At 52.2% G+C, this 23,908-nt stretch overlaps 6 protein-coding genes across 6 annotated transcripts; 2 read left to right on the top strand and 4 right to left on the bottom strand.

Moving 5' to 3' along the window:
• Positions 1–116: 116 nt before the first annotated feature.
• Positions 117–3,949, top strand: aarA (L-aminoadipate-semialdehyde dehydrogenase). Its single transcript, XM_025545390.1, has 3 exons — positions 117–213; positions 278–511; positions 549–3,949. The coding sequence occupies exons 1-3, from the start codon at positions 144–146 to the stop codon at positions 3,827–3,829; spliced, it is 3,585 nt and encodes a 1,194-aa protein (XP_025398953.1). The 5' UTR covers positions 117–143; the 3' UTR covers positions 3,830–3,949.
• Positions 3,950–5,765: 1,816 nt separating this feature from the next.
• On the bottom strand, positions 5,766–7,593 carry BO70DRAFT_292830 (uncharacterized protein; the record flags this gene model as incomplete). The annotated part of the gene is made up of 5 exons (XM_025539418.1): positions 5,766–6,425; positions 6,517–6,743; positions 6,796–6,997; positions 7,053–7,251; positions 7,316–7,593. The coding sequence occupies 5 exons, from the start codon at positions 7,591–7,593 to the stop codon at positions 5,766–5,768; spliced, it is 1,566 nt and encodes a 521-aa protein (XP_025398952.1).
• A 5,310-nt stretch (positions 7,594–12,903) lies between these two features.
• Positions 12,904–16,323, bottom strand: BO70DRAFT_292892 (sulfate transporter family protein; the record flags this gene model as incomplete). Its single annotated transcript, XM_025539421.1, has 5 exons — positions 12,904–14,085; positions 14,136–14,369; positions 14,419–14,618; positions 14,670–15,998; positions 16,092–16,323. 5 exons carry the CDS (start codon positions 16,321–16,323, stop codon positions 12,904–12,906), a joined length of 3,177 nt encoding a protein of 1,058 aa, XP_025398951.1.
• A 706-nt stretch (positions 16,324–17,029) lies between these two features.
• BO70DRAFT_47086 (DNA replication protein PSF1) lies at positions 17,030–18,247 on the bottom strand. The gene is made up of 3 exons (XM_025548472.1): positions 18,043–18,247; positions 17,409–17,962; positions 17,030–17,304 (listed from the first exon to the last, which is right to left on the bottom strand). Exons 1-3 carry the CDS (start codon positions 18,067–18,069, stop codon positions 17,211–17,213), a joined length of 675 nt encoding a protein of 224 aa, XP_025398950.1. The 5' UTR covers positions 18,070–18,247; the 3' UTR covers positions 17,030–17,210.
• A 2,418-nt stretch (positions 18,248–20,665) lies between these two features.
• On the bottom strand, positions 20,666–23,074 carry BO70DRAFT_315891 (HMG-box domain-containing protein). Its single transcript, XM_025540334.1, has 3 exons — positions 22,514–23,074; positions 22,385–22,456; positions 20,666–22,326 (listed from the first exon to the last, which is right to left on the bottom strand). Exons 1-3 carry the CDS (start codon positions 22,712–22,714, stop codon positions 21,079–21,081), a joined length of 1,521 nt encoding a protein of 506 aa, XP_025398949.1. The 5' UTR covers positions 22,715–23,074; the 3' UTR covers positions 20,666–21,078.
• Positions 23,075–23,456: 382 nt separating this feature from the next.
• BO70DRAFT_46859 (uncharacterized protein) lies at positions 23,457–23,868 on the top strand. The gene has a single exon (XM_025548471.1). It carries the CDS (start codon positions 23,497–23,499, stop codon positions 23,776–23,778), a length of 282 nt encoding a protein of 93 aa, XP_025398948.1. The 5' UTR covers positions 23,457–23,496; the 3' UTR covers positions 23,779–23,868.
• Positions 23,869–23,908: the final 40 nt, after the last annotated feature.

Here is a 23,908-nt window from a genome sequence, read left to right as displayed (position 1 = left end):
ATGACTCACCCCTCCCTAGGGCTTGGGGTACAGTACGTACCGCCGGCATCGGCTCCTAACTCCTCTCCGTCCATTTAGAGGATTCACTCACTCACCATCCCCGTTCATTAGAGAATCACCTACCATACCTACCTGGAACAAAGATGACGGGGAGTACAGATAGTCTGCTGCCTGATCCGGCAACGGACTTGAACTGGAACAACTACAATGGAGGTAAGTGCTCTCTATGTATTGTGAGGTCACCTCTCGAACTGACATGGCACCCCGCCTCTGCTAGCAATCCACGAAATTTTCTCGCGCAACGCCAATGCTCACCCGGATAGGCTCTGTGTCATTGAAACTAAGGGCATGCGGTCTCCCGAGCGCCAATTTACCTACAAGCAGATTAACGAGAGCTCCAATCAACTAGCCCATTTCTTTTTGTCTAATGGGTGCGAACGCGGCGATGTTGCCATGATCTATGCATACCGAGGGTTCGTACACTCCTCAAAATGGTACCAGCGCGGAAGCGGTATGCTGACAGGTGGCAATTGGTAGTGTTGATCTAGTCGTTGCCTACATGGGAGCTCTTAAGGCTGGTGCCACAGTCAGCGTGTTGGATCCACAATACCCCCACGACCGTCAAAAGACGTTACTAGAGGTGGCCAACCCCAGGTTCCTCGTTCACATTCAGCGAGCCGCCGAGGAATCCGGTCCGATCGCCGAATCCGTCTCTCAGTTTATCGCTTCCTCATTGAGCATCAAGGCCCATGTCCCGGCGCTCAAGCTCCAAGACGATGGACAACTCATCGGCGGTCTTAGCGCTGGTCAGGACCAAGACTGTCTCCAGCCCTACGAGTCACTTAAGCAGCAGTTGCCAGAAGTCGCCATTGGCCCTGACTCAGTGCCCACTCTCAGTTTCACCAGTGGCTCCGAAGGCAAGCCCAAGGGTGTCCAGGGACGTCATTTCTCCCTGACCTATTACATTCCTTGGATGCAGCAGAGATTCGGTCTTTCGAAGGATGACAAGTTCACAATGCTGTCTGGAATCGCCCATGACCCAATTCAGCGTGATATCTTCACCCCCCTCTTCCTCGGCGCACAGATTGTTGTGCCCCACCGCGACAGTATCGCCCACGAGCTTCTTGCCGAATGGATGAAGGAGCACCGTGTTACTGTTACCCATCTCACACCTGCGATGGGTCAGATTCTAGTCGGCGGTGCTACCGCTCAATTTCCTTCCCTACACCATGTGTTCTTTGTTGGAGATCTCCTAACCAAGAAGGATTGCCGAAGACTCCAAGAATTGGCCCCTCGTGCCTCCATCGTCAACATGTACGGAACCACGGAGACCTCCAGAGCCGTTTCCTATTTCGAAATCCCCAGCAAGGCTCAGCAGCCTCTGTATCTTGATGATATGCCGGATATCATCCCTGTTGGTCAGGGCATGCTCGACGTTCAGCTTTTGGTCGTGGATCGTAACGACCGGTCTCGCATTTGCGACGTTGGAGAACAAGGTGAACTGTTTCTCCGAGCAGGAGGTCTTGCGGAGGGGTATCTCGGAGACGACGCTCGTTCCAAGGAACTCAATGAACAAAAATTCCTGACGAACTGGTTTGTTGACCCTGCAGTGTGGACTCGCAAATACGAAGAGGCCGCTTCACAGGCCCCGCAATCTTGGATGAAGCTCTACAAGGGACCACGGGATCGCATTTACCGAACTGGCGATCTCGGTCGGTTCCGCCCTGATGGTGCTGTGGAATGCACTGGCCGAGTTGACAACCAGGTCAAGATTCGTGGCTTCAGAATTGAGTTGGGTGAGATTGACACTCATCTCTCCCACCACCCTTTCATCCGTGAAAACATCACCTTGGTCAGGAGAGATAAGGACGAGGAACCAACCCTGGTGAGCTACATCGTTCCAGAGGCAAAGAGATGGTTCCAGCAGCTCGCTGAAGATGGGCAACTGCCTTCCGAGCCGGAACCGTCCACCGAGGACGAATCACTGGTCACCATGCTTAAGAAGTTCCGCTCGTTGTCGGAGGATTGCAAGAAGTTCCTGAAAACCAAGGTTCCCCATTACGCAGTACCGACGATGTTCATTCCTCTCGCGCGTATGCCTCTGAACCCCAACGGCAAGATCGACAAGCCTGCCCTTCCCTTCCCGAGCACCAGCGATCTTGCTCTCCTGAACAGACGGGCTTCAAGAAGCTCTTCACTTCAAGTAGCCCTCACCGAGACGCAGCAGAAGGTTGCCGCGATCTGGGCCGGAGTCCTGCCAAACATTACCGCGAGGATGCTCGCACCCAAGTCCAACTTCTTCGAAGAGGGTGGACATTCTATCCTCGCCCAGCAAATGCTTTTCAAGGTGCGCAGAGAGTGGAAGGACATCGATATCCCAATGAGTGCCATTTTCCAGTCGCAGACCCTGGAAGCATTTGCTGCCGAAATCGAACACGCTCAAGACCCCATTGGTCTCCGCCTTGACCAGAACATCTACAATGGCTCGACAATCGCGGATGAAGCCTACTCGGCAGATGCCCGTGATCTTGCTGGAAAGCTCCCGGCTACCATCCCCAAGTCGACCAGCTCCGAGACCGCCGGAACGGCCTTCCTCACCGGTGCTACGGGTTTCCTTGGCTCTTACATCCTCCACACCCTTCTTGAATCAAACAAGCAAATGCGTGTCATCGCCCACGTGAGATGCCAAGATGCCGCAGCGGGACTCCAGCGTCTTAGAAGCATCGCCGAGACCTACGGACTCTGGCGCGAGGACTGGAACGGCCGGGTCGAGGTCGTCCGCGGAGACATTGCCAAACCCCAGCTTGGCATGTCCTCGGAGGACTGGGATCGCATTACCCAGGAAGTCGACGTGATCATCCACAACGGAGCCCAGGTGAATTGGATGCTGCCGTACTCCAGCCTGCGCCCGGCCAACGTCCTGAGTACCATGGAGTGCGTGACGCTTTGCACCAGCGGCAAGCCAAAGCGTCTCGCATTTGTTAGCTCCACCTCGACTTTGGATACCGACCACTACGTCAACCTCTCTCAGCAAAGTGTTGCGTCCGGTGGAACTGGTGTCCTCGAGACCGACGACCTGGAGGGTAGTGCCAAGGGTCTGGGCACTGGCTATGGCCAGTCGAAGTGGGCCAGCGAGTTCATTGTTCGCGAGGCTGGCCGACGTGGTCTCGTGGGAGTTGTCATCCGCCCCGGCTACATCACCGGAGACCCGGTGTCTGGCTTCTCCGTCACCGATGACTTCCTTCTCCGTCTCTGGAAGGGCTGCATCCAGGTCCAAGCCCGTCCGGATATCCCGGGCAACACGATCAACCAGGTCCCCGTCACCCACGTCAGCCGCGTCGTGGTTGCCTCGGTGCTCCACCCGCCCGTCGAGCCTCTGGGAGTCGTGCAGATCACCAGCCACCCCCGTCTAACCACCAACGAGTGGCTCGGGTCCCTGGAAACCTACGGCTACAATGTACCCCAGGTGCCCTACCGCGAGTGGTGCAACCTGCTGCAGAACTACGTGGCCGATGACCGCAACACCGAGTCCCGGGAACTTGCCCTCCTCCCCCTCTTCCACTTCGTCGTCGGCGATCTGCCCTCGAACTCTATCGCCCCCGAACTCGACGACGTCAACGCCGCTACCTCTCTGCGTGCCTTCGGCACCTCACCAGAGGAATTGAGCGACCGCGCCGTCAGCACCGAGACTATTGGCCGATACATCGCCTTCCTGGTAGCCACCGGGTTCCTGCCCGGCCCGACTGCCACCGGTATCAATGCCATTCCTGATGTGGATACCGAGAGACTGCAGGCGATGGGCAGCCTCGGTGGACGGTCTTCCAAGTGATGATGATGAATGGTTTATAAAAAGCATTTAAATGTATTTATTTATTGTTATTGTACTTGACTTATTTGTCGTGGTTGTTGCGTGTTGCGTGCTGCTCGGTCAGCGTCATGATTGCTAGAGAAATGATTGTCTGATTGATTTAAAAGCTGGAATTGCAAAATACTTGAATGGAACTTATATATACGCATTCTGCATACTTTCAACTTTCCACTTTCCACCATCCCTGAATTTCATAAGTAGGTTGTTCCCTTTCACTCTGTACATATACAACTGACTTACCCACTCCACCCTCTCACGCCAGCAGGAGAATCCAGACCCTCAGCCCCAGAGAGTCAAAAAAAAAAAGAAAAAAAAAGCTCAATCCGACATCCCATTCTACCATCCCATTCTGCCGTTTCTATCCCATCCACCCCCCTGCAACCCCAGCCAGCGACCTCGGCCGATACGATACACACACGAGGAGAGGGCAAGAGAGAGGAGAGAGAGAGAGAGAGAGACTAGAGAGAAGAGAAAGAGACCCCCCCCCCCCCCCCCCCCCCAAAAACCCCAAAGCGCAAGAAACGAGGAAAACAAAAACAACCTGACCGATTCAGCCGCCAGGAGCATACCTACCTACCTACCTACGTAGGTACCAAATATGATTCTTATGTACTCCGTAAGTTTCACCGTATCCAAATTACACACACACAAAAAAAAAAAAAAACGTCACATAATACCTACCAGCCAGCTCCAGATGGGAGAGGAATTCCATCTACATCATACTTACTTAACATGCAAGAGGCCCGGCCCCCCCTGCAGACTTTGCAACGAGGAGAGCACAGTGCGTCCGTCTTCTAAAAAGAAAAGAAATAAATAAACACCTCACACAACGTGCGCTTTTCAATAATAAATAGTAAACTACCTATCTACTCACTCTATTCTGACTTACGCCACATCGGATATTTTTTCGATGGTAGGGAGGGGACTTGCGTGCATGCATGCATACATACATACATAATACGTATGTACATACACATACATGCACACATACATACAATGGCTGTGATGAATAAGTCATCGAACTGAAATAAGATTAACCTCTGTCCCTGGCTCCCTGCAACAGTAATCTGCAATCTGCATAGTGCATATCGTAAAGCTTACTCGGACTATTATTCTGGAGGTTTCAAGACTTCGGCCCCCACCCCGTAGACCAAGTGGGCCGACGTACGGAAAGCTACTAGGCGCGACTGCGAAGGGCGGGATGCGCTACGACCAAGTCATTCTTAATTCTTAAATCAAGGAGATGGCTAGTGACCAGATTGCGAACAAAGCGTTGAATCTATTAATTATTACCTAATGACGCGGTGCCATGTATACATGGCGCTATCAACACGCTGCCACACCATGTAGTCATGGTAGTCGACGATTTGGGTCAATTTGAGTGGACGGACGTCCCATCCAACTGGCAAAAAGCACCCTTCCTCCCAATAGGGTATCAAGCCAAATGCATCAAACGGCAACGAAGGGAAATCTCACACACACACAAAAAAAAGCAGGAAGTAGCAGCAAGTGGTATCAATCTAGTTTGGACGGCGCACAACATGAACACACAAGGCCAGTTGGGTATCCTTGCGGAACGCATATCATAAAGGAATGAAACGCAGCACCGGACATCATCATAGACATCAGGGCACGGAAATGACCGCCAAAGCAGCAGAGGGTATCATTGACACTCAATTCGGCGTACCTCGCTTGGTGTAAGACAAGGGGCACGAAAAGGGTGGCAGTGGAGACATCAATTAAACACAGGAACAAGAATCACGAGTGTTTTGGTACTATTTTTTTTCTTTCCGATTTTCCTCATTTTTATAACGTATCATCGAGGTGTCGAAGAGTTAGGATAGGAATATCGCCGGTCCCACCATTTCTCAAACTCGATCCCTGTGTGGGGAGCGCTTCATGCGGCAGCCTGGACAGGGGTGGAAGTCGAAGCAACGTTGACGGGCTTGTTCTCCTCAGCGGGAGCCTCAGCAGGCTGAGCGCTCTCCTCAGCGGGGGACTCCTGGACGGTTTCCTCCTTAGGGGCAGCCTCGGCCTCGGTGGTCTCCTTGGTGTCCTTGACCTCGGACTTCACGGCCTTGCTGGGCTTGCGGAAGATGCCACCAAGCTTGTTGGTCTTGGACTTGGGCTCGCCATCGGCACCCTCGTTGTCGGAGTCGCCCTTCTTCTTGCCGAAGTTACCGAAGAAAGAAGTGCGGCGCTTGTCCTTAGGGGTCTCCGCAGCAGGAGACTGAGCCGGGGTGGCTTCCTTGGAAGCCTCGGTCTCAGCGGGAGCAGTCACGCTCTCGGGCTCGATGGGCTTCACAGCAGCCTCCTCCACGGGGTTGTCGAGCTGAGGAGCAGTGCTAGCAACGGGGGTCTCCACAGGAGCAGTAGCTTCCTTCTCGGACTTCTCGTGAGAGGGGCTGGTGACCTTCTGGAAGAAGTTGCCGAAGAGAGAGGCACGCTTGGACTTCTGAGCGGCAGGGGCATCGGTCTTCTTGTCCTCCTTCTCCTCCTTCTTGTCGCTGGCCTCGACAGGGGCGGCAGCAGCAGCAGCAGCTGTTGTAAGATTAGCCTCGGTACGTTGTTTGAGTGATAGGTCACATACCCTCAGAAGCCTCAGCGGGAGCGGGGGCCTCAGCAGGAGCCTCAGCAGGAGCATCAACGGGAGCCTCATCAGCAGTCTCAGCAGGCTTGGGCTCCTCGACCTTCTCCTCCTTCTTCTCCTCGGTTTCCTCCTTCTTGCCAAGCAGAGTTCCGAAGATGCTGGCCCTCTTGCGAGACTGAGAGCGGCTCTTGGAGGCAGCCTTCTCCTCCTTCTTGTCCTCAACAGGGGCAGCCTCCTCCTTGGGCTCGGCAGCCTTCTTAGCGGGCTCGGCAACAGCGGGCTTGCCTGGTGGCTATTAGTCTCCAACTCCTGATACCTCACGACTGATGTGACTTACTCAGCTTCTCAAGCTCAGCCTTGTAGCCCTCGCTGGAGGTGACAGCCTCCTTCTCAGCCTTGGCCTCAGCGGCCTTAGCCTCGAGGGCGGCAATCCAGCTGTCGCGCTCAGAGGCGCTGGCAGCCTGGAAAGTGTGCTTCTGGCCGTGGACCTTGAAGTGGAGCTCGCTGGAGCCTTCCTTGGCAATGTCCGAGATCTCAGCCTGTTAATGCGGTCAGCAGCCTGCGCCATCGTTCATCATCACATCGGTTACTGACCAGGTTGAAGATACCGGCGGGGGTAGTCTTGTCCTCCGCGCGCTTGGTGAAGAACAGAAGGCCCTTGCCAGTCTGGCTGGCCCAGGCAGCGATCGGGTTGGCGACGGCAGGCTTCTCGTTCTGGTGGAACACGGAGAGCTGCTTAGCCTCGACGGCATCGTCGCTGAAGTAGAAGAAGCGCTTGGCGAAACGAAGACCCCTGTGGTGTCACACATGATTAGTCACTGCAGGTCGTATTCACGATGCGACAAGTGGCGCCTTACTTGACAAGACCAGGCGCCTTGTAACCCAGGATGCCCTCCGATGCGGGGGTCACCTCCTCCTTCTTAGGCTCCTCCTTGGTCTCCTCGGCGGGGGCATCAGCCTTGGGTTCCTCGGCGGCGGGGGCGGCCTCGGTGGTCTCAGCGACAGTCTCCTGGGGGGCCTCGGTGGCAGCGGTCTCGGTAGCCGGGGTCTCGGTGGCAGCAGGCGCTTCGGTAGCAGGAGCAGTGGCGGGCACGGCCGCGGGAGTCTCCTCGACGGGCTTCTGGACGTCAGACATGGTGTCGGGCTGCGATTAGATGGATAATTATAATCGGTATGGATGGATTAAATATGTGTTAGAGAAGCTGGCGAAGCTTCGGAAAATTAAGGCGCGGGTCGAGTAGGGTATCTCTTAAGGGGTATCTCAACAGAAAGAAACAAAAGCTCTTTCAGCGCAAAGCTAGAAGAGCTCGGGTATCACAACGAAGGGGAAAGGGGAGGGGGGGGGAGAAATGAACCCAGACGGTCAGTCACGATTAGAATGAATATGGGAAGAGAGAGAGAAGAGAAGAAAAGAAGAAGAAGAAGAGATCAGGGAGGCAAGCGAAAGAAAAGAGGGGAGAAAAAGAAGGAGAAGGGGCGAAAGGAGGGCCAAGGCGAGGGCGAAAATGAAAGGGTGTGGGCGACCAGGCCTGGTCATTGGCGCATCGTCCCAAACAGGCAGGGAGCTGCAGGGCGGCACTAGAGCCTAGACTGAAAGAGGGTGGGCCTGATGCTGGGATGGCCGCTCCCCGGCTAGCCCGCCTTGGGTTTGGCGGGTCTTGGGCGGGCTTTTCTTTTTTTTCGTTTCTGTTTTTCTACTTTCCTTTTCGGCGGGCTTAACTGTTTTTACCTAACAATCAGGGGTTGCGCCATGCCATTGACTCATCGTCATCCCCCCCTCCCCTCCTTCTTCTGCTCCTCATCAGACCATTGTATGATTCTGATTGTGCAGCCCACCGAGCTTGGATGGAAGCATGTAGTAGGATCGATTCTAGTACCTACTGGAAGACTGGAAGTCTACTCCGGACCTCCAGCGCGTCCCGTTGGACAGAAAATCCACCATTGTGAAGAAACGGCAAGGAAGCCCGGAGTAACTCCGTCACGGTGATACTGATAGACGTTCGAAAGGAGTGGTTATTGGGTCCAAACTATAAATCAAGCCGGCGGTAGGTCATCCTCTAGACGAAATTTTTTCTGGATGATGGCTCTTGCGCACGCGAACGAGCCTGTCTTGCCCAATAATAGGTAATAAGCCCTCACACTGTTCCCCCTCCCCCTATGAGACCTGGTCAAAGGTGGTTGAAACCATGGTGAATCGTTCCCCAAGACAGACAACTCCTGGGACTGGAAGAAGCTAGATGGACATTTACCTCCTGATGACTCGATGAGGGGATAAATTGACAGGTCAGAAAATGGTCGTCGTCCTTGGCTGGCTACCGGTCGTGCAGATTAACGGCTCGCCGTTGACTTGATTACTTTATCATCAGGAAAAAGTGTACGGAGAGTTCTATCTAAGGTACGGAGTATGGAGTATCGTCATAAGAAAAAAAAAAGTGGAAAAAAAAAAAAAGAGTCACCCGCGACGCGAAAAAAGGGGGGAGAAAACAGAAAAAAAAAATCGATTTAAAGGAAAAGAAAACCCAACTGCCTGATCAAACCACTTTTGATTCTGAAGAAACATGTTTACTCGTATCACCTGCCCACCGTGTTTGTGGGACCCAAGCTACCCATTCGGTTCTGATCCATGGTCTCCTATTCAGATCATCCTGGTGGGTTTAGCTTGTAGCTGGTCCGTTGCACAACCATGGTTGGGCCGAATGGCTTGTTCCAATAACTATCCCGCCAAGTGGCTTCTTCTTGGTGTATACCCTCATCCTCCGCTTATCCATGATCGTGGTAGAGTCACCTCACGGGCAGGACTAAGACAAGCGACCACGGCGATTGTGTATCAAATCCATCGCAAGCAGCGCTGTTTCACATAGACAGCTCGGAATCAGGACACTTCCTGCCCAACCGATCAACAAGATCTCTCGAGTCCTCGATTTAGTTCCAACCATGGCATGTTAGTCAGGCGTTAAGCGCCGGGCTATAGCAGTAGTACGCTACTGCTGGTATTCCGTGTTTTAGTCTAGTCGGGGTATCCTGCCCGTAGCAATTAATTAGACGCTCGGTTACCAACCAGTCGACTTCGTCTCAGTGATTTGCAGGATCCTTTTGGGAGAACTCTTTCGTCGTCATGTTCATGTTCATGCGGCGATTGTCCAAAAATCTACAGCTAGTAAGTAGTACGACAATCTGGTTCCAAATTACTAGATAGTATGGAGGGAAGTCCTCCGTACCAATCCCAGCGACAATCATGGAAATCCCTTCCCATGCGACAGGACCGCCTCGTGACAGCCCGGCATTGTTGAGTTGCAAGGGCCAACCAGGAGCCAGGCACCCCCTCCATCTCACGTTACCTTGCCTTGTCCGGTAGAGAGCAGGTGGCTCGCGTGACAGAAGGGATTCAGCACCTTAATCCTTCACCCCGACGCGTTCTGCGAGGTCTCCCTACATCCTCGAAAATTCATTCCATCTTCTACCTCCCTTCCTCCCGAACATGGTCCATCAGTTCCCCCCCCGATTCGTAACTTCTTACTCACCTTAGTAAGGTAGGACTGGATAGCGCCATGGCGGGCGGACCAACGCCCCACACCCAAGAACGCTATCATCCCCTGTCTCAAGTTGAACTCCCTCGAGTCCTGAACGCCGAACGGGTAGACTAGATAGATAGCTAAGGTAGATAGACAAACGCGATGCAACAAATTCGCGACCGAACAGCCCTAAACTGTATGCTTAGATAGTTCTAGAGACCTCAAAATAGGGAATTCGAAGTCTCTACTATTTGAAGATCCGGACAGACACTCTACTATGTACTCCGTCCCTGAGCTCCTTTCTACATAGAGAGAGAGAGGGACACTCCATTCACTCCTCCAATCCCACGATGCAGGTATACAAAATCCCAGCAGTAGTAACTAACTGCGGTGTATATGTACCACGGAACCCACCCCCAACGCCAGAACCTAGTCCTCCTACTCTCCGGCACATACGTCATGTCAAATCACATACCTTTTCTAAGTAATATCATTGCGCCGCGTCTCCGTCAAATCACAGACAGCCATTCATACACAGTCAACGCGCCCTCGGGGCCCTGACAGCTCATTTCCGAAACAGGTAATTCCTTCATTAACCCAAGTGTACATCGTCATTATAGCTTATTACTGTATCTACTGGCTACACACCGTCGACAAGTAAAAGTACTCTACTTCTACTTCTACTCCGTAGAAAGTGTATAGTAGATACATACGTAGTAGCTTCCACCTGCAGGGCACCACCTTCCCGCCCGCACCATCCAATGGGCCACTAAGGCTATCCACCCACCCACCCCCTTTTCGCCGTTTCGACAATCAACCAACGAACTTGCGTCGGCTACCATGAACCAATCAGACCACCGTCGATCTGATGATCGGGCTTGGCCCGTGTTGAATCATGAATAATGATGGTCCCGGGCCTTGTTAATTGTTACAGTACGGAGTAGATACATACATACATACATACCTACGGAGTAGGGATGGACAGCCGCCTGAGGGGCCTTTTCCCATCATCAGGCTGGGTGAGAGATTGATAGTAAGTAGATAAGTGGTACTCCGTCGTATACCAAAGAAACAAAGGCGGAGCCATGTGACCCTATCTATAGTATCTATCTACCACATACCCAACAAACAAAGACCGTTAACCATACGAACCACCAAACCAAAAATTTCCAGAACCCCTCAAAGACCGAGGGAGATATAACAAAAATAAGTAATTATAGCATTAGGATTCATACCCGTGTCTTGGGGAGTTTCAGAATCAAGCCCAATCCCATCCATCTGGCACCATGAGCCAGAAACAAAGAAATGGACCCGAACCGCGGCGAAAGGCGGGACGGGACCTCTTCTTATTCTTATATTCAAGTCTTGGAATTAATCCCAAATGCGAGTGTTGGTTTACATTCGATGAGATTAGAGCAGGTTTCTCATAACAAGATTTCCGCAACTCTTTCCGGGCCGGTATTGTGCAATATTGAGCGAGCAAACTGTACCTTACAAGCTAAGTACATACTTAAGGTACATACCATAGGTAAGGACATAGTAGCACTAGTTAGCACCTGTACTTTCTACATGACTATACCAATCCCAAACACTCATCCATCAAAACAAGCTACTAGCTACAGAGTACTGCATACCTTCAAGTATGTAACAAATACCATTTCTCAACAACACTATCTACCAAAGCACACACTATAGATAGGCACGGTGTACTCCGAACAAACGAAATTCAGCCCCAATAATAATTAATAGATTGCGCCATGTCGCATCTCCAACCCTCTGCAATCAGCACCGCCCGAAGAACGGCCCCGTACTTCAATATGTCCCCCTCCCCGCCGCCCCAAACGCCGCTGTATCAGAAGAACAGCCCAGCCCGCAAAGATGAGATCAAACTCCTTATCTCGGATGGAATGGAGAAAGCCCGTGACCGAGCCTGATCGACCTACAGGAGTACTATCTAGTATCTTCTGGGTTAGTACAAAGATACTATCTACTAGTAGGTACTCCGTATGTACTCTGTAGTTCAACCCGAACGGGCCACATGACGCGATGGGGACTGTTATAACGTGACCCCCTCATAAACTAACCAACCAACCAACCATCCGGGTGATTCTCGTGTCGGGGCCAAATAGGGCTGGAGCGGGAGGGGACAGAACTGAACTAGAAGCGTATTTATCGACAAGATCAGTGGATGTTGTGTCATCCGTTGGCGAGCAGATAAGCAATAAGCATGGTGGCCACTGCGGAGCGGAGGGGCAGGTCGCCTGACTGACTGACTGACTGACTGACTGACTGCCTGCCTTCTTTAGTACCCTACCTGTCACGCCATTATGGGATTGATGGTTGATGTGTGCAGGGGGTGGGTGGTGGGCAAGGGATCCCATTGGTGGGGGTGGGATGATCGCCGCGGTCGTCCGTACCACCGCACGGCAATGACACGAGCTATTAAGCACATTGGTACTCCGTACAATGACTTTGATTTCTTATTAGTGTTAGTGTTCCATTGTAAATAAAAGGAAGGACTTTAGTAAGTTGCCCCTCCCTAATCGGTGGTCATGCGCTGCCGTCTCTGCCGGTCTGACTGGGTTGGTTAAGTGGGCGGGCTGTCTCATTGATGCCGATGGTGGCGTGAGCGAGTGGCTAGTACTACCGTATTGACGAACGTCCTACATCATCGTCTCGCGATGTGAGACCGGGAAGGAGGAACCGGAACAGTAGTACGTGGTAAATAGTACGTAACATTTACAGATTCGCATTAGCTCACTACATATGTAACAGACTGCCACCATGATGCTATGCAAACATACTATACCCGGACCAATCCTCTGATTGCGTCCCTCATAGATGGATTAAATTAGATCAAGCCGCCGTCGTAAGGACATAACTAGGTCAGGTCAGTGCTGCTTCTTCAGAGCTTGTAGGAGGAGAGGAGTCACTTACGAAGTAATGCTGTCCATCCGCTCCGTCGTCAACTTGAGGCTGACTGTCAATAGCTCCCGCGCGATCTCCGGATCCTGGTTCCGCAGCGCCTGCCATTTTTCGGTTGTCAGACACCAACTCACACAGTCCTGCTCAGCTTTGACCGTCGCGGTCCGTCGCGTCTCACTGAAGAATGGCAACTCGCCGCACGGCCGTCCGGCTACAATGATCTCGAAGTAGCGCCCCTGAGGCAGCTCATACTCGGCACGCAACATTCCCGACTCCAACAGGTAGAATCCCTTGGGCACATCACCTTCATGGAACAGCACTGTGCCGGCGGCATAGCTCTCGCGGACAAAATATGTGCAGACCCGGAACCAGAAGTCCTCGTTGCGTGTGGTCAGGCCCTGGAACGTCTGCAGCAGAAGTGGGAGGGGCTGTCGCATCGCAGACCACGCAGCCGGGGCCATGACTGCCATTTCGTTCTCGTGGAGAGTCGTCCTGGCGGCCTGCTGCAGATATTGCTGACGAGGCGAGCTCACCACCGCGTCACCGAGATGCGACTGGCCTTGGGCCATCGGGACTTCGAGAAATGCTGATGCCTTGTTTTTTCCGTTCAGCAATGCCTCCCTGTGGCTGTAGAAGACCTTGAGATAGTCATTCTCACAGAACTCAAGTGCAGAGTTCAGGTCTTCGAATATTTCAACACCATTCACAGGTTCAAACAGTCCGACGTTCTGGAGACTTCTCCCGACGTCACCCTCGACATCAAGCCCCGAGATCGTCATCTGCACGTTCCTCTTTCTGAGGATCCGATTGATGCGGGTAAAAGCTTCTGCTGCAGAGAAGTCGATTCCATAGACCCGAGAGAAATCAAGAGTTAGGAACCTGATTGGCCGTCGGTTGAACGCTTCCTCTTCAATGAGCCCCCGCATGGTGTTCTCCACGCTCACAATAGTCCCGAAGAAGAGATAACCGCCAAGCTTGATTATGAGTGTCTGCTGTCCCGCCTCCTTCAAGAACCGTTGCTGAATAGGTGGGCGCCTGACCGTCGAGCCAGTGATCTTACCTGAGAACGTCGCGCGAATGGCCGATTTCCGTGAAGTTTGAACCACAAAACTTAGGCACGCAAGGATGATGCCAACAAAGATACCCACAACAAAATCCCAGGCACCCATAGTCGCGACAATGATGACAACCTAAAAAGTTAGCCAAAAGGGTCTCAGGTAATGTGGGTGACCAAGCCTACCGTCAGATACTCATGTCGGTGTAATTTGCCCCATGTGTCAACCAACGCCTCTTGCATCAGTTCGATTCCGAGCAGGAATATAAGAGCTCCGACGACCATAACTGGGATGAAGCCTACGATGACCGGGCCAACGACAAGAATCCCTGCAGTGGCAGCAGCAAGCATGATCCCTGCCAAACGAGAGTTGCCACCGCTGTCGATGAACAGAAGACTGTTGGTGTACACAAGGTAGTTCTAATACATGTCAGCGGTTTAACCTTCACTAGTATCGGGGCCTAAATACCTGGATGCTCCCAATGCAGCCGGAAAGAGCATTGGTGACACCATGTGCAATGAGCTCACGGTCAACATTTAGGTTATCCTCGCCGGTAGATATTCCCAATGCGGGGACGTTGATAGGAACATGGAGAACCCCAAAAAAGGTGAGTGCGAACATTGCCGGGATCGTATCAAGGAATGCCGACCAATCAACAGCGGCAAAGTCTAGGTGGGTTAGCTGGGCACAAGAATCCAAAGTGCACAATTCTCACTTACCATATAGGGTATAGAAATGGTACCACGGATTCGACGAAGACGGAGCATCGAAAACCCATCCTTTGCTGCGCAAAGTATCCATGGGTATCCCGGCGCTGAACTTTACAATATAGAATATAAGTGCCACAGCGATGAAATATCCACCAACCAGGAAGTTAGAATGCAAGAAACGCTTCAAAACAAGAAGACCAATCGCAAGCAACAAGGGTATCGTCCACAAAAACACCGTGTCCAGCTGCACGAGCTTCTCCAGCGTTTCCAAAGTGAACTCCAAAGTGCCTGGTAGTCGGGCTGATACTTCAACACCCGTGAGCAGCAGAAAGAACCCCACGCCTCCAATGCACCCGATCAAAATGTGTCTGGGAAAGAAGCCGATCAGCGCCCCGAGCTTGCAAGTCCCCATCAAGAAGAACACCAAGCCCGTAAGAATTGAGCTAACTGAAAAAGACAGAATCGTCGTTGCCAGGACGGCCTTTGGGTTATCCTGGCCTACCCGATTCAGGATCGTGAACGCCATCTGGTGAAAGAATGGGACAACTTCAATCATTTCGCTTCCAATTCCCCCTTTGAAGATGGAGCCTCCACAGGAGAAGACTAATTGTGCAATGATCGTACTAACGTAGAACATTGAGATACCGTCCGACCCGAGCTCAGAAAACACTGGTTCACCCAGTGGGAAAAGAATCATCCCGTACGACAGGGCGTCGAGAATGTTGAGTAGGAGACCGAGGAACACCGATGGCAAAAGACTAAGAGGGTAGACAATGCCCTCTCGCCATACAGTTTTACCATTCCACGACTTGGGATTCGCTAGCACCCGGAAACACATCGTAAGTTGTGAAAGGGCCATAGGGAAGTTCGTTCCTTTCCTCCTCGCATAAGTTTGGTTTTCAACGTCACCGGTAGCTCCGTAGCTCTGAAAGGGCTCCGTCTGCGCCGCTTTAGGCAATAATGATGTTTGTTCGGTGGTAGAAGCCTCCCCGGCATCAGCCACTGGAGGATGATCCTCAGAGAATACACTCTCGCTTGTCCCACCCCATTCTGAAGCCTCATCCCGGTGACTATGGTCCGTTTCATGGATATCGGGGTTGCGGATCAACTGCGTGAGAACCGATGAGCCAGTGGTAGGGATGGAGGAAGGGCCCAGCTCCGGATTTGCTCTGCCGGATGTTGCGAAGCTGATTGCAGGAGACGATGAGCGGTATGAACTCCGGTTAGGCTGGAAGACATCTAAAGACGGGGGCAAGGTGCTCGATTCATGCGACAGGGCGAAGGAAGCTAGTTCGGCGGTTTGCTCTCTAAGGCCATGGGAGGAATAATGCGCCGGGTCTGGACTGCAGAGTCAGAATTTGAGGATCAAGCAACGATTGGCACTTCGGGCAAAGCAGAGGTGGGAAGGGGGAAATTATGTAGCATCCGTACCCGCTGGGCTGTGGAATGACCGGTGAAAAAAAGACCGACTCGGGGTTCGAAAGCTGGTGCCGCCAGACACCATTGACTCTAATCCTGAAGATCGTGGCGGACTGCCATTGTTGGCATGCTCGACTGGGACCTCGGTCCCATCCAGGTCAAGGTCGCCATCCAAAGGTGAACGATGAGAAGTTGAGCCGGATATGTGAAAATTGCTGCTGTCCCGGGGTCGAAGAACACCCATGGTGAATCGCAAGCGGAAGGTAGACGGTCGCGAGGGCCGTCTAACACCAACAGTCTGCCAGCGAGGGTCGCAAGAGCCCACAGAGGAGGGTGGGAGGGGCCGTGAATCAAGCCCGTAGGCCGCGGGTTGCGAATGTTTTTAAGGGCGCAGAATGAGGAGAGATGATACCAGATGACGCAAGAATTCGATAGGGACAAAAGACACGGGCATTGCGTCGCTATTGGGCGACCGGATGAGGGGGGAAAGGTTCAGATCAGAGGCAGGGAAGAAGGAGAAGGACAGCCATCGGGAGGGGGGTGATGAAGGCCAGAAGGGTCTGGGAGGACTCAGTAGTGTGGAGGTCCAGGCATGGCTCGAGGAGGTTGTTATCGGAGCTGGGTGGGCGGAGTTGACTAAAAAGGCCTTATCACAGGCAAGTTATCACTGGTCCACTTGCCCGCCAAATGGCCATCCTGATGGGGATCGGAGGGCCTTGGAGGGCCTACAAGGGTTGGTCGCGACCACTGAGGGAACGCAGACAAGCTAGACAGAAATCGACCCTGGCTTAGTCGGCGCCATAGGAGGAGGGGATCTCGTAATTCGTAAGTGCGACAGTAGAAGCCGCAGAAGTACGGAGCCGGAGATGCAGCACTAGCCCGATGCCATTAGGTAAGCACCACTGCTGGCGCGCCGCCGTCAACGGTGCTGCAGCGACTAGGCTGATTGGTGTGATGCCGTATTACTCTACGCAATTTGATAATAAGTACTAGCTAAGTAGCTACCTTGCAGGCGTGCAGCGTACTAAGTAGCACCCAGGAGACTACGGAGGACCAGCATTCCATTCTCATGCATTAATCAATGGGTATCATAAAACAAAACGTGCATGATCTGAAACTCTTCGCTCGCCTTTAGCCCAGTCGCTCCAGAAACCCCTGCGCGATCAACCGTTCGACATCCCCTTGCCGCACGTAGAGCTGGCTGTTTTTGGTCAAATTGATCACCCTGCGTGATGTCAGCATTCCAGTTCCACAACAACTGTCACACACACAGAGAGACAGAGAGAGGGAGAGACAGAAACATAGAAGAAAAAAAAATGCCTCACATACCCATACTCGGTCTGAATCTCGCCCGCATCCTTCAAGACCCTCACATCAATAAACAGATCCTTCGGGGGCTCCAAAGTCCCCGTCAGATCAACGTCCGTCCACTGTCCCTTATAAGCCGCCAGTAGATCACTATACTGCCGAAAATACTCCTCTTCCTCGGGACTCAGCGAGCTATGGTTCCCACTGGCGGATGCCATCGCCGCCCCGTACCCGCCCGCTCCCTGGCCTGACGCACCTCCGGGCCCTTCCTCTGCCGTTGGTAGCTGCTGTTCCAGCACATCCACACCCGTCCAGCACAGTTCCTCGAGCTTTTCGGTACGCACGCGATGGTAGGCGAGGAGGCATCGCTTGTTGCGGCGCATGCAGAGGTGATCGACGAGGAGGGCACACGCGGTGGCTGGGTCTTGGGAGGGATTGAAGCTGCCTTCGAAGGGGGAGAGGAGGTGGGCCACGTCGCGGTCGAGGTCGCGAACTTCGCGAGCTACGGCGCGGACCAGTTCGGTTTGATATGGAGGGAGATGGGTAAGGGCCTGGGTGCGTTTGGCATGTTGGACCTGTGTGTGCGTGTGCGGTTTCTGTTAGCAAGAGACAGTACTCGCGGGAGCGTAGCAGAGCCGAAAGGGGATGGATGTACTAATTTATTGCCATGTTCGCCGTACATGATGATGGATGTTTCACGAGGTGTACATCTGCTTTTGGCGGTCGGTCCTCGAAGTGCGGGTCGTGTCGGCACGCGTGTCGATTGATGGTAGGTACTATACAGCCGAAAAAGTAGATGTCAAGAATATGTTGCTAGTATTCGTTCCGGGTTGACGGCTCTTAGTCTGTATCAGATGGAGGTTTCGAATTAGTTAACTTCGAGATCGAAGTCGCGGATCGCTTGGACCACCACCCGATTGAAGATCTACACGTGATGGAGCGCGTGCCTGCCAAGCCGGATTGGATTCTCGCCCATTTCGAATCGAACCCAAACCTGACTTCAGCCCACTTCCTTCAACCAAGCGATCATCTGCGCTTTCTAGAATCCCGAAAGAACGGATATCATGGCGGAAATTGATGCCATGAGGAGAACCTGATTTTCTACCCATCATACTCCGTACCTTGTGCCGGATTATGCAAGCGACTGGACACATTTTAATCAAGTATAGTATACTCCTCGCAAAACCAACCTTCTGCGCAACTTAGCAATAAACATGATTTGCTGTCGGCGAATACGGAGACATGACGCGAGAATAGTTGGTGCCTAACTCAGATGCCCGATAAATGCGAACATCTCGCTTTCTTACACGCTAAGCAACGGTCGGAGATATGCCGCCGCCTCTGGATATCTATAGTACCTACCTAGGATTGCAGGCCGGTGAAATATCCGCCTGGTATGATTCGCCCTGAATTTCATGCTATACCAAAAAAAAGGAGCAGGAGCAACTTGGAGACTTCCATTGCAAGGCACTGCAGCAACAAAGATCTCCTAGATGGACTCAACCACTCATATCAAGTGAGCGAGAGATGACGGGCCTAAGTATCGGAGGTATCGTTTCAACTTTCAAGAGCAGAGCAGCAACACAGAGTGTCCGAAAACCACCAACTTCATGCATTTGATTTATGGTACTTGGTCTCGAACAACCTATCGATCCGCTAGTTATCCAAGCATATACGGATAGGTACTTATCCGGAAAGGCCAAATCCCCAGGGACGGATAGGCATTCAACCAAAGGACATATGCTATCCGCAGAGTAGTAGTAGTATCCTTCCCGCGCTTCTCGCGCCAACAACACAACCCTTCACTCTAGATAGCATAGAAACAACACCCTCGAAACAGACCAGACCAGACCAGACCATTTCATTTCACACACACCCAACCTCACATGACCAAATAATACACCACAGACACCGCGCCACCGTATAGATAGACATCTCCGCCACGCAGCACGCTAGACCAATCCAATCCGCCAAACATCAACTCGCATCGCAGCACGAACTGCAAAACCAAAACCAAAACCAAAACCAAAACCAAAACCAAAACCTCTAGCACAATCAATTAAGCGATCCGGATAAGGTCTTCTACCTCCCGACCACGAGGCAATAACAAACGATCAACCAACCCATGTGGTCTCAGATCACGCGCTGGGAATCTTAGCGAGGTTTCTGGTACTCCCGGCTAAATTTTGTGGCGTTGGGCTTATGCACGCCTGGGTGTTGGGGCTGGGATATGACTCAGGATAGTGATACTAGTGATAGTGATACAGGTTACATACCTAGGTAAGTAGTCGAGGAACTGAAAGTAAAAAGTACGTTCAAAAGCACCTGCTTTATAGGTGGGTAGACGGGTAGGTAGGTAGGTAGGTAGGTAGTTGGCGTAAGCGGAGTAGATCGTGGAGATTTCTTTGGGTGAGAAGAGTGCACATGTCCCTGGAGTTGATAGGTATGAAGCCGTAAAAGCAAATATCCTCATGAAGCATTCATTCTGTCTCTGTCTGTCTCTGTCTCGAACATACCTGGCCAGCGAACGTGACGAAGACAGAACCCAGAAGTCCTTAAATCTTACTTAATTCTTAGCTATACGACACTACACTACACTACACTACACTACAGCAGTACGTCGTACTCAACATTTCACTCCATATGATGTAAAAAAAAAGAACCATCCAGACCCTAAAACATGGCATAAGCACAACACAGCACAACACAACACAACACAGTGTCAGTCAAATGAGCAAGCACTAAATAGTAGGCAACCTCAACCAGCATAAGCAGTCTAATTTCCCACCGTGAACCAGATATGGTATATACTCCGTACAGTAGACACTATAAAGCGACTGATTCAGCCTAAAGGCGCCTGCATGCAGGCCGGGGGGGGGGGGGGGAGGTTTGATGACATTCGAAGCGCCGTTCTAGAAAAAAGGGGGGGAAGATTATACTTATTGGGGTTATTGCTATCCCTGTCTGTATCCCTGTAAAATAAGAGTGGGTGTTATATCGCGACCTAGGCATCTACAATCTACCTACCTTGCCTGTCTAGAAGTATCCAAGATTCTGGTTTCTGGTGCGAAGACGGACCTCAGGTGTCGTACTGTTTGATAATTTGATGGACGGGTGGATGACTGTGATGAGCTGTATGCAGGAAATGCTTTCTGCCTTGGGAATATGGAACACACTACAATACACACCATCTAGAAAATAGTCATAGACACTGGTTAATGAAATGTATTGGTATCTTGTTACTATGCAACCTCCAAGCAATCTAATGCACCGAAGCCCGCAATTATCATGAAATAACCACAATAGTTCCAGCAAAGACACCATCCAGAAAGAGGAGAACAAGTCCGTGTCCATACCCATAGCTCAACAAGAAAAAGAGAGATAGAGAGAGAGAGAGAGGAAGAAGAGAGGCCCCGAAAAAAGCATACCAATTGATAGGTAGACAACGATAGAGGTTCACAAACCGTTACAAGAAAATAAGAACCCAAATTCACTATTTGAAAAGAAAAGAAGAAAGGAAGAAAGAAAGGAAGAAAAACTTATTTTCGCCGCCATAACAACTCCGGCCCCGAGGTCTTGCAAGCGAAGTAGATGTACACCCTGGGAATCAAGATTAGAAAGCAGATACACCACTAGATGGTCAATGAATCTCATTGCGTTCGTCATGGTCGTGACGGATTCGGAGCATTTTCTAGAATCCTTGGCCCTGTGGGTTTATCCAGCGGTCAAACTCGCCCCCCGCACCGTCCAGGGTCGTCTCATGGCCGGATTCCCATGTCTCACGATTGTCTAGCGGGTGCATTGTCGGTGGATAGACCGACCCTGCCGGATACGAAACCGAGGTAGGGGCCACCGACGCTGGAACAGGGGAGTAGCAATTGCTAGCGGTAGTCTCTTGCCATACACCGGGATATGGGGAATTGCCGAACAACTGCGTAGGACTCTGAAGCTCGGTTTGCATGGTCAACAATTGGGGATCCAGCTGACCACCACCTGGCATCGGATTGGACGGCTGCAGAAGATCATGATGGGCACCTCCGGGCAATGCAGCCAACGACGTTGATGGAACGTATTGCATGTCCTGCAACCCAGACTTTCTGAACCGTACATCTTCCACATGCGGCATGAGGCCCGACTGCATCGCTTGATGGAGGTAATGGGCCGTTGGTTCAGAAGAGGGTATCATGTGTGGCCGGCCATGGTTATTTGCATGCCATGCAGAAGGAGGTAGAAAAGGCTCACGGGGCAAGCCATGGTCGGAGTGAAAATCAAATGGTGTCGAGTCACGGCTTTCCCATCCACTGCTGTCGACTTCGGACGAGCTCAGAGCGCGGTGTTGGAGCAGAGCTGGGCTAGAATCGGGGGTATTCATCATAGGCCGCCCATCCTCAACTCCAGTTCGCTTTTTTTTATCCTTTGCCGGCGAGAATTTGTATCCCGGATGAGCCTTCAGGTGATTATCCTTTTCGATACTGGCCAGACGCTCATATTTTTCACGGATTTCCTGGGTTTCAAGCCTCCAGCTGTCCCCTGCTGCCTCGGACACAACCTGGTGGTTATTTTGTGAGAACAGTTTCTTGGTTCGGTCCGCATATGCTGACCGATAGAGCATAAAGGAGTTCATGGGTCTGGCGACCTTGCCCTGGTTCTTGCGCACATCGTCCAGTCTTTTTTCAATCGACCGATGCACATATTCTTCCATGTCTCGAAGCGGAACACTGTCCATGTCCTTGGTAAGTTGGCTCAAAGGGCCCTCGAGCCGGTGTCTCATCTCCCTATCCTTTGCTTTCCTCGTCCGGCGACGAACCCTAGTCGGTCTAGATACCCTTGCCTTTATCACCTTTTTCTGGGATGGGGGCGAGCCCCACTGTGACAAGGAGTTTGGAACTAGACCCTCATCCGCAGCGGGAGGCGGGGTATTGACCTGAAGCCCTGCCATCTAAGCCATCGTTAGCCAAAATGCTGTTAGACGTGAAGTGAGATAGTGGGATGCATACCTGATTCTGCAGTGGGAAAGCTCTTGAGTAGTCACCGGAGGAAACATACTGCGGGGGCGGGGAAGCGTAGCCCTGGAGAGAGTAAGCCATGAAAGGAACTCCTTCGTAGAATGCCGCGGGTCTCACCACAGAGGGTCTTTGATCATATGCCGTCTCTCCATGCCTGTGGGTCCCCGGCAGCCCCGCAGGCGCGAAAGTGTCAGGGTGTCCATAAAGCGACGGGAGCATGCCACAGGAGTCCCGGTGGGCTTCGGGAGCGGGATCTCCATCGGTGGACTGCGGTGGGGAAGGCGGCTGCCCGCGAATCAATCTCGCTGTAGCAGCAGTCATGGTGTCGAAAGGAGGTAGGGTGGAGAATGTGTCAAGTGCTGATGGAAGGAGCCGGTTGTTGGAGAGGGCAAAGGACGGCGCAGCTGAAGTAGGCGGAAGAGTGTAGTGGATAAGAAGTTAAATGCCGGATCAGCTGTGAGGACAGTCGGATGGTTGATATATGGATAAGGAGAGAAGCCTCATTCAAATTCGTGGGAAGGGTGCAGCGACCCGTGGGGCGGGACAGGCCGGTCAGTAAGGCACGGAAGATGCCTGGCCGGGAGCTGCCTGTCAATCAATCGTGTGCGCCGAACGGCGTGAGGAGGGGAAGAAGGCTATCGGGGAAGTTCCCCAATGCAACAAAGAAGAAGCAGGAAGAAGGGGATCGGAAACAATCGATTAGGTTGGAGACCGCAGCTGCAAAGCAGGCGGGCAGAAGAGAGGGGTGGGGACTGGGGGAGCAGCAGGCTTGGAGGGAGTATTATGACGGGAATCTCAGACCTGAGACTGGATGAGGAGGTGGAAGGGGCAGGCGATGGATGGACGGTGAACACCTGTTTGGAGGAGAGAAAGGAAAGGAAAGGACAAACAGGGTGGATTTGGGGGCGGATATCAAGCAGTTTAAGGCGGGATGGATATTGCAGCACGAAGTTCTAGATGGGGACAATTCCCATGGGATCCCCAGCGGCTGAAACCCTGATGGGCAGCCTCCACTGGTTGGCGGCGGTGGTTCCCATCCATGTTGGCACGGGGTTGCTGGATGGTGCGGTCTTTGTTCCACTGCGCTGGGACCGGAGGCAGACATGGATGCGTTCTCTTTGGGATTTTGGTTTTCGGTTTATTTTAGCATCTTGTTCGCTTGTCCGCCATTCTCTTTCTTTCTCGGGCACTGCCAATGTTTATTTTCGGCTTGCCATTGCCCTTTCTTCTTCTTCCCTCCCTCCCGATTCATTCTCATTCTTCCTCCTCTTCTCCTTCTTCTTCGGTTGTGTGGCCTCTTGCATTTCTCTTTGTGCCAAATTGGGATCCCGTTTTTTTTTCCCTTTTGGGAAGAGCGAGTGGAGAGGGGAGAGTGGATAGACTAGAGAGAGGAGGAGGGGGGGGAGGGAGGATTCCGAGAGTCCGTGCTGGACCTGGACATCATCCGTACTCCAGATCTCTGAGGTGGGACAGAGTAGTTACCAAATGCGGACATACTCCAACCCAGGCACCATT

Source organism: Aspergillus heteromorphus, assembly GCF_003184545.1.
Source record: "Aspergillus heteromorphus CBS 117.55 chromosome Unknown BO70scaffold_14, whole genome shotgun sequence".
NCBI classification, from domain to species: Eukaryota; Fungi; Ascomycota; class Eurotiomycetes; order Eurotiales; family Aspergillaceae; genus Aspergillus; species Aspergillus heteromorphus.
Note: the sequence above shows the minus strand (reverse complement) of the source record. Positions and strands in the feature narration are given on the sequence as shown.

Excerpts from the sequence above, each read along its gene's own strand:
- BO70DRAFT_315891 (XM_025540334.1), bottom strand. The coding sequence starts at position 22,714 with ATGACTGCTGCTACAGCGAGATTGATTCGCGGGCAGCCGCCTTCCCCA. Across the intron at positions 22,457-22,513 it reads CATATGATCAAAGACCCTCT|GGCTACGCTTCCCCGCCCCC; the intron begins GTGGTGAGACCC and ends TACTCTCTCCAG. Across the intron at positions 22,327-22,384 it reads CTTTCCCACTGCAGAATCAG|ATGGCAGGGCTTCAGGTCAA; the intron begins GTATGCATCCCA and ends ACGATGGCTTAG.
- aarA (XM_025545390.1), top strand. The coding sequence starts at position 144 with ATGACGGGGAGTACAGATAGTCTGCTGCCTGATCCGGCAACGGACTTG. Across the intron at positions 214-277 it reads CTGGAACAACTACAATGGAG|CAATCCACGAAATTTTCTCG; the intron begins GTAAGTGCTCTC and ends CGCCTCTGCTAG. Across the intron at positions 512-548 it reads ATGGTACCAGCGCGGAAGCG|TCGTTGCCTACATGGGAGCT; the intron begins GTATGCTGACAG and ends GTGTTGATCTAG.
- BO70DRAFT_47086 (XM_025548472.1), bottom strand. The coding sequence starts at position 18,069 with ATGTACGGCGAACATGGCAATAAATTA. Across the intron at positions 17,963-18,042 it reads GCGAACATGGCAATAAATTA|GTCCAACATGCCAAACGCAC; the intron begins GTACATCCATCC and ends ACGCACACACAG. Across the intron at positions 17,305-17,408 it reads GAGATTCAGACCGAGTATGG|GGTGATCAATTTGACCAAAA; the intron begins GTATGTGAGGCA and ends GACATCACGCAG.
- BO70DRAFT_46859 (XM_025548471.1), top strand. The coding sequence starts at position 23,497 with ATGGATGCGTTCTCTTTGGGATTTTGGTTTTCGGTTTATTTTAGCATC.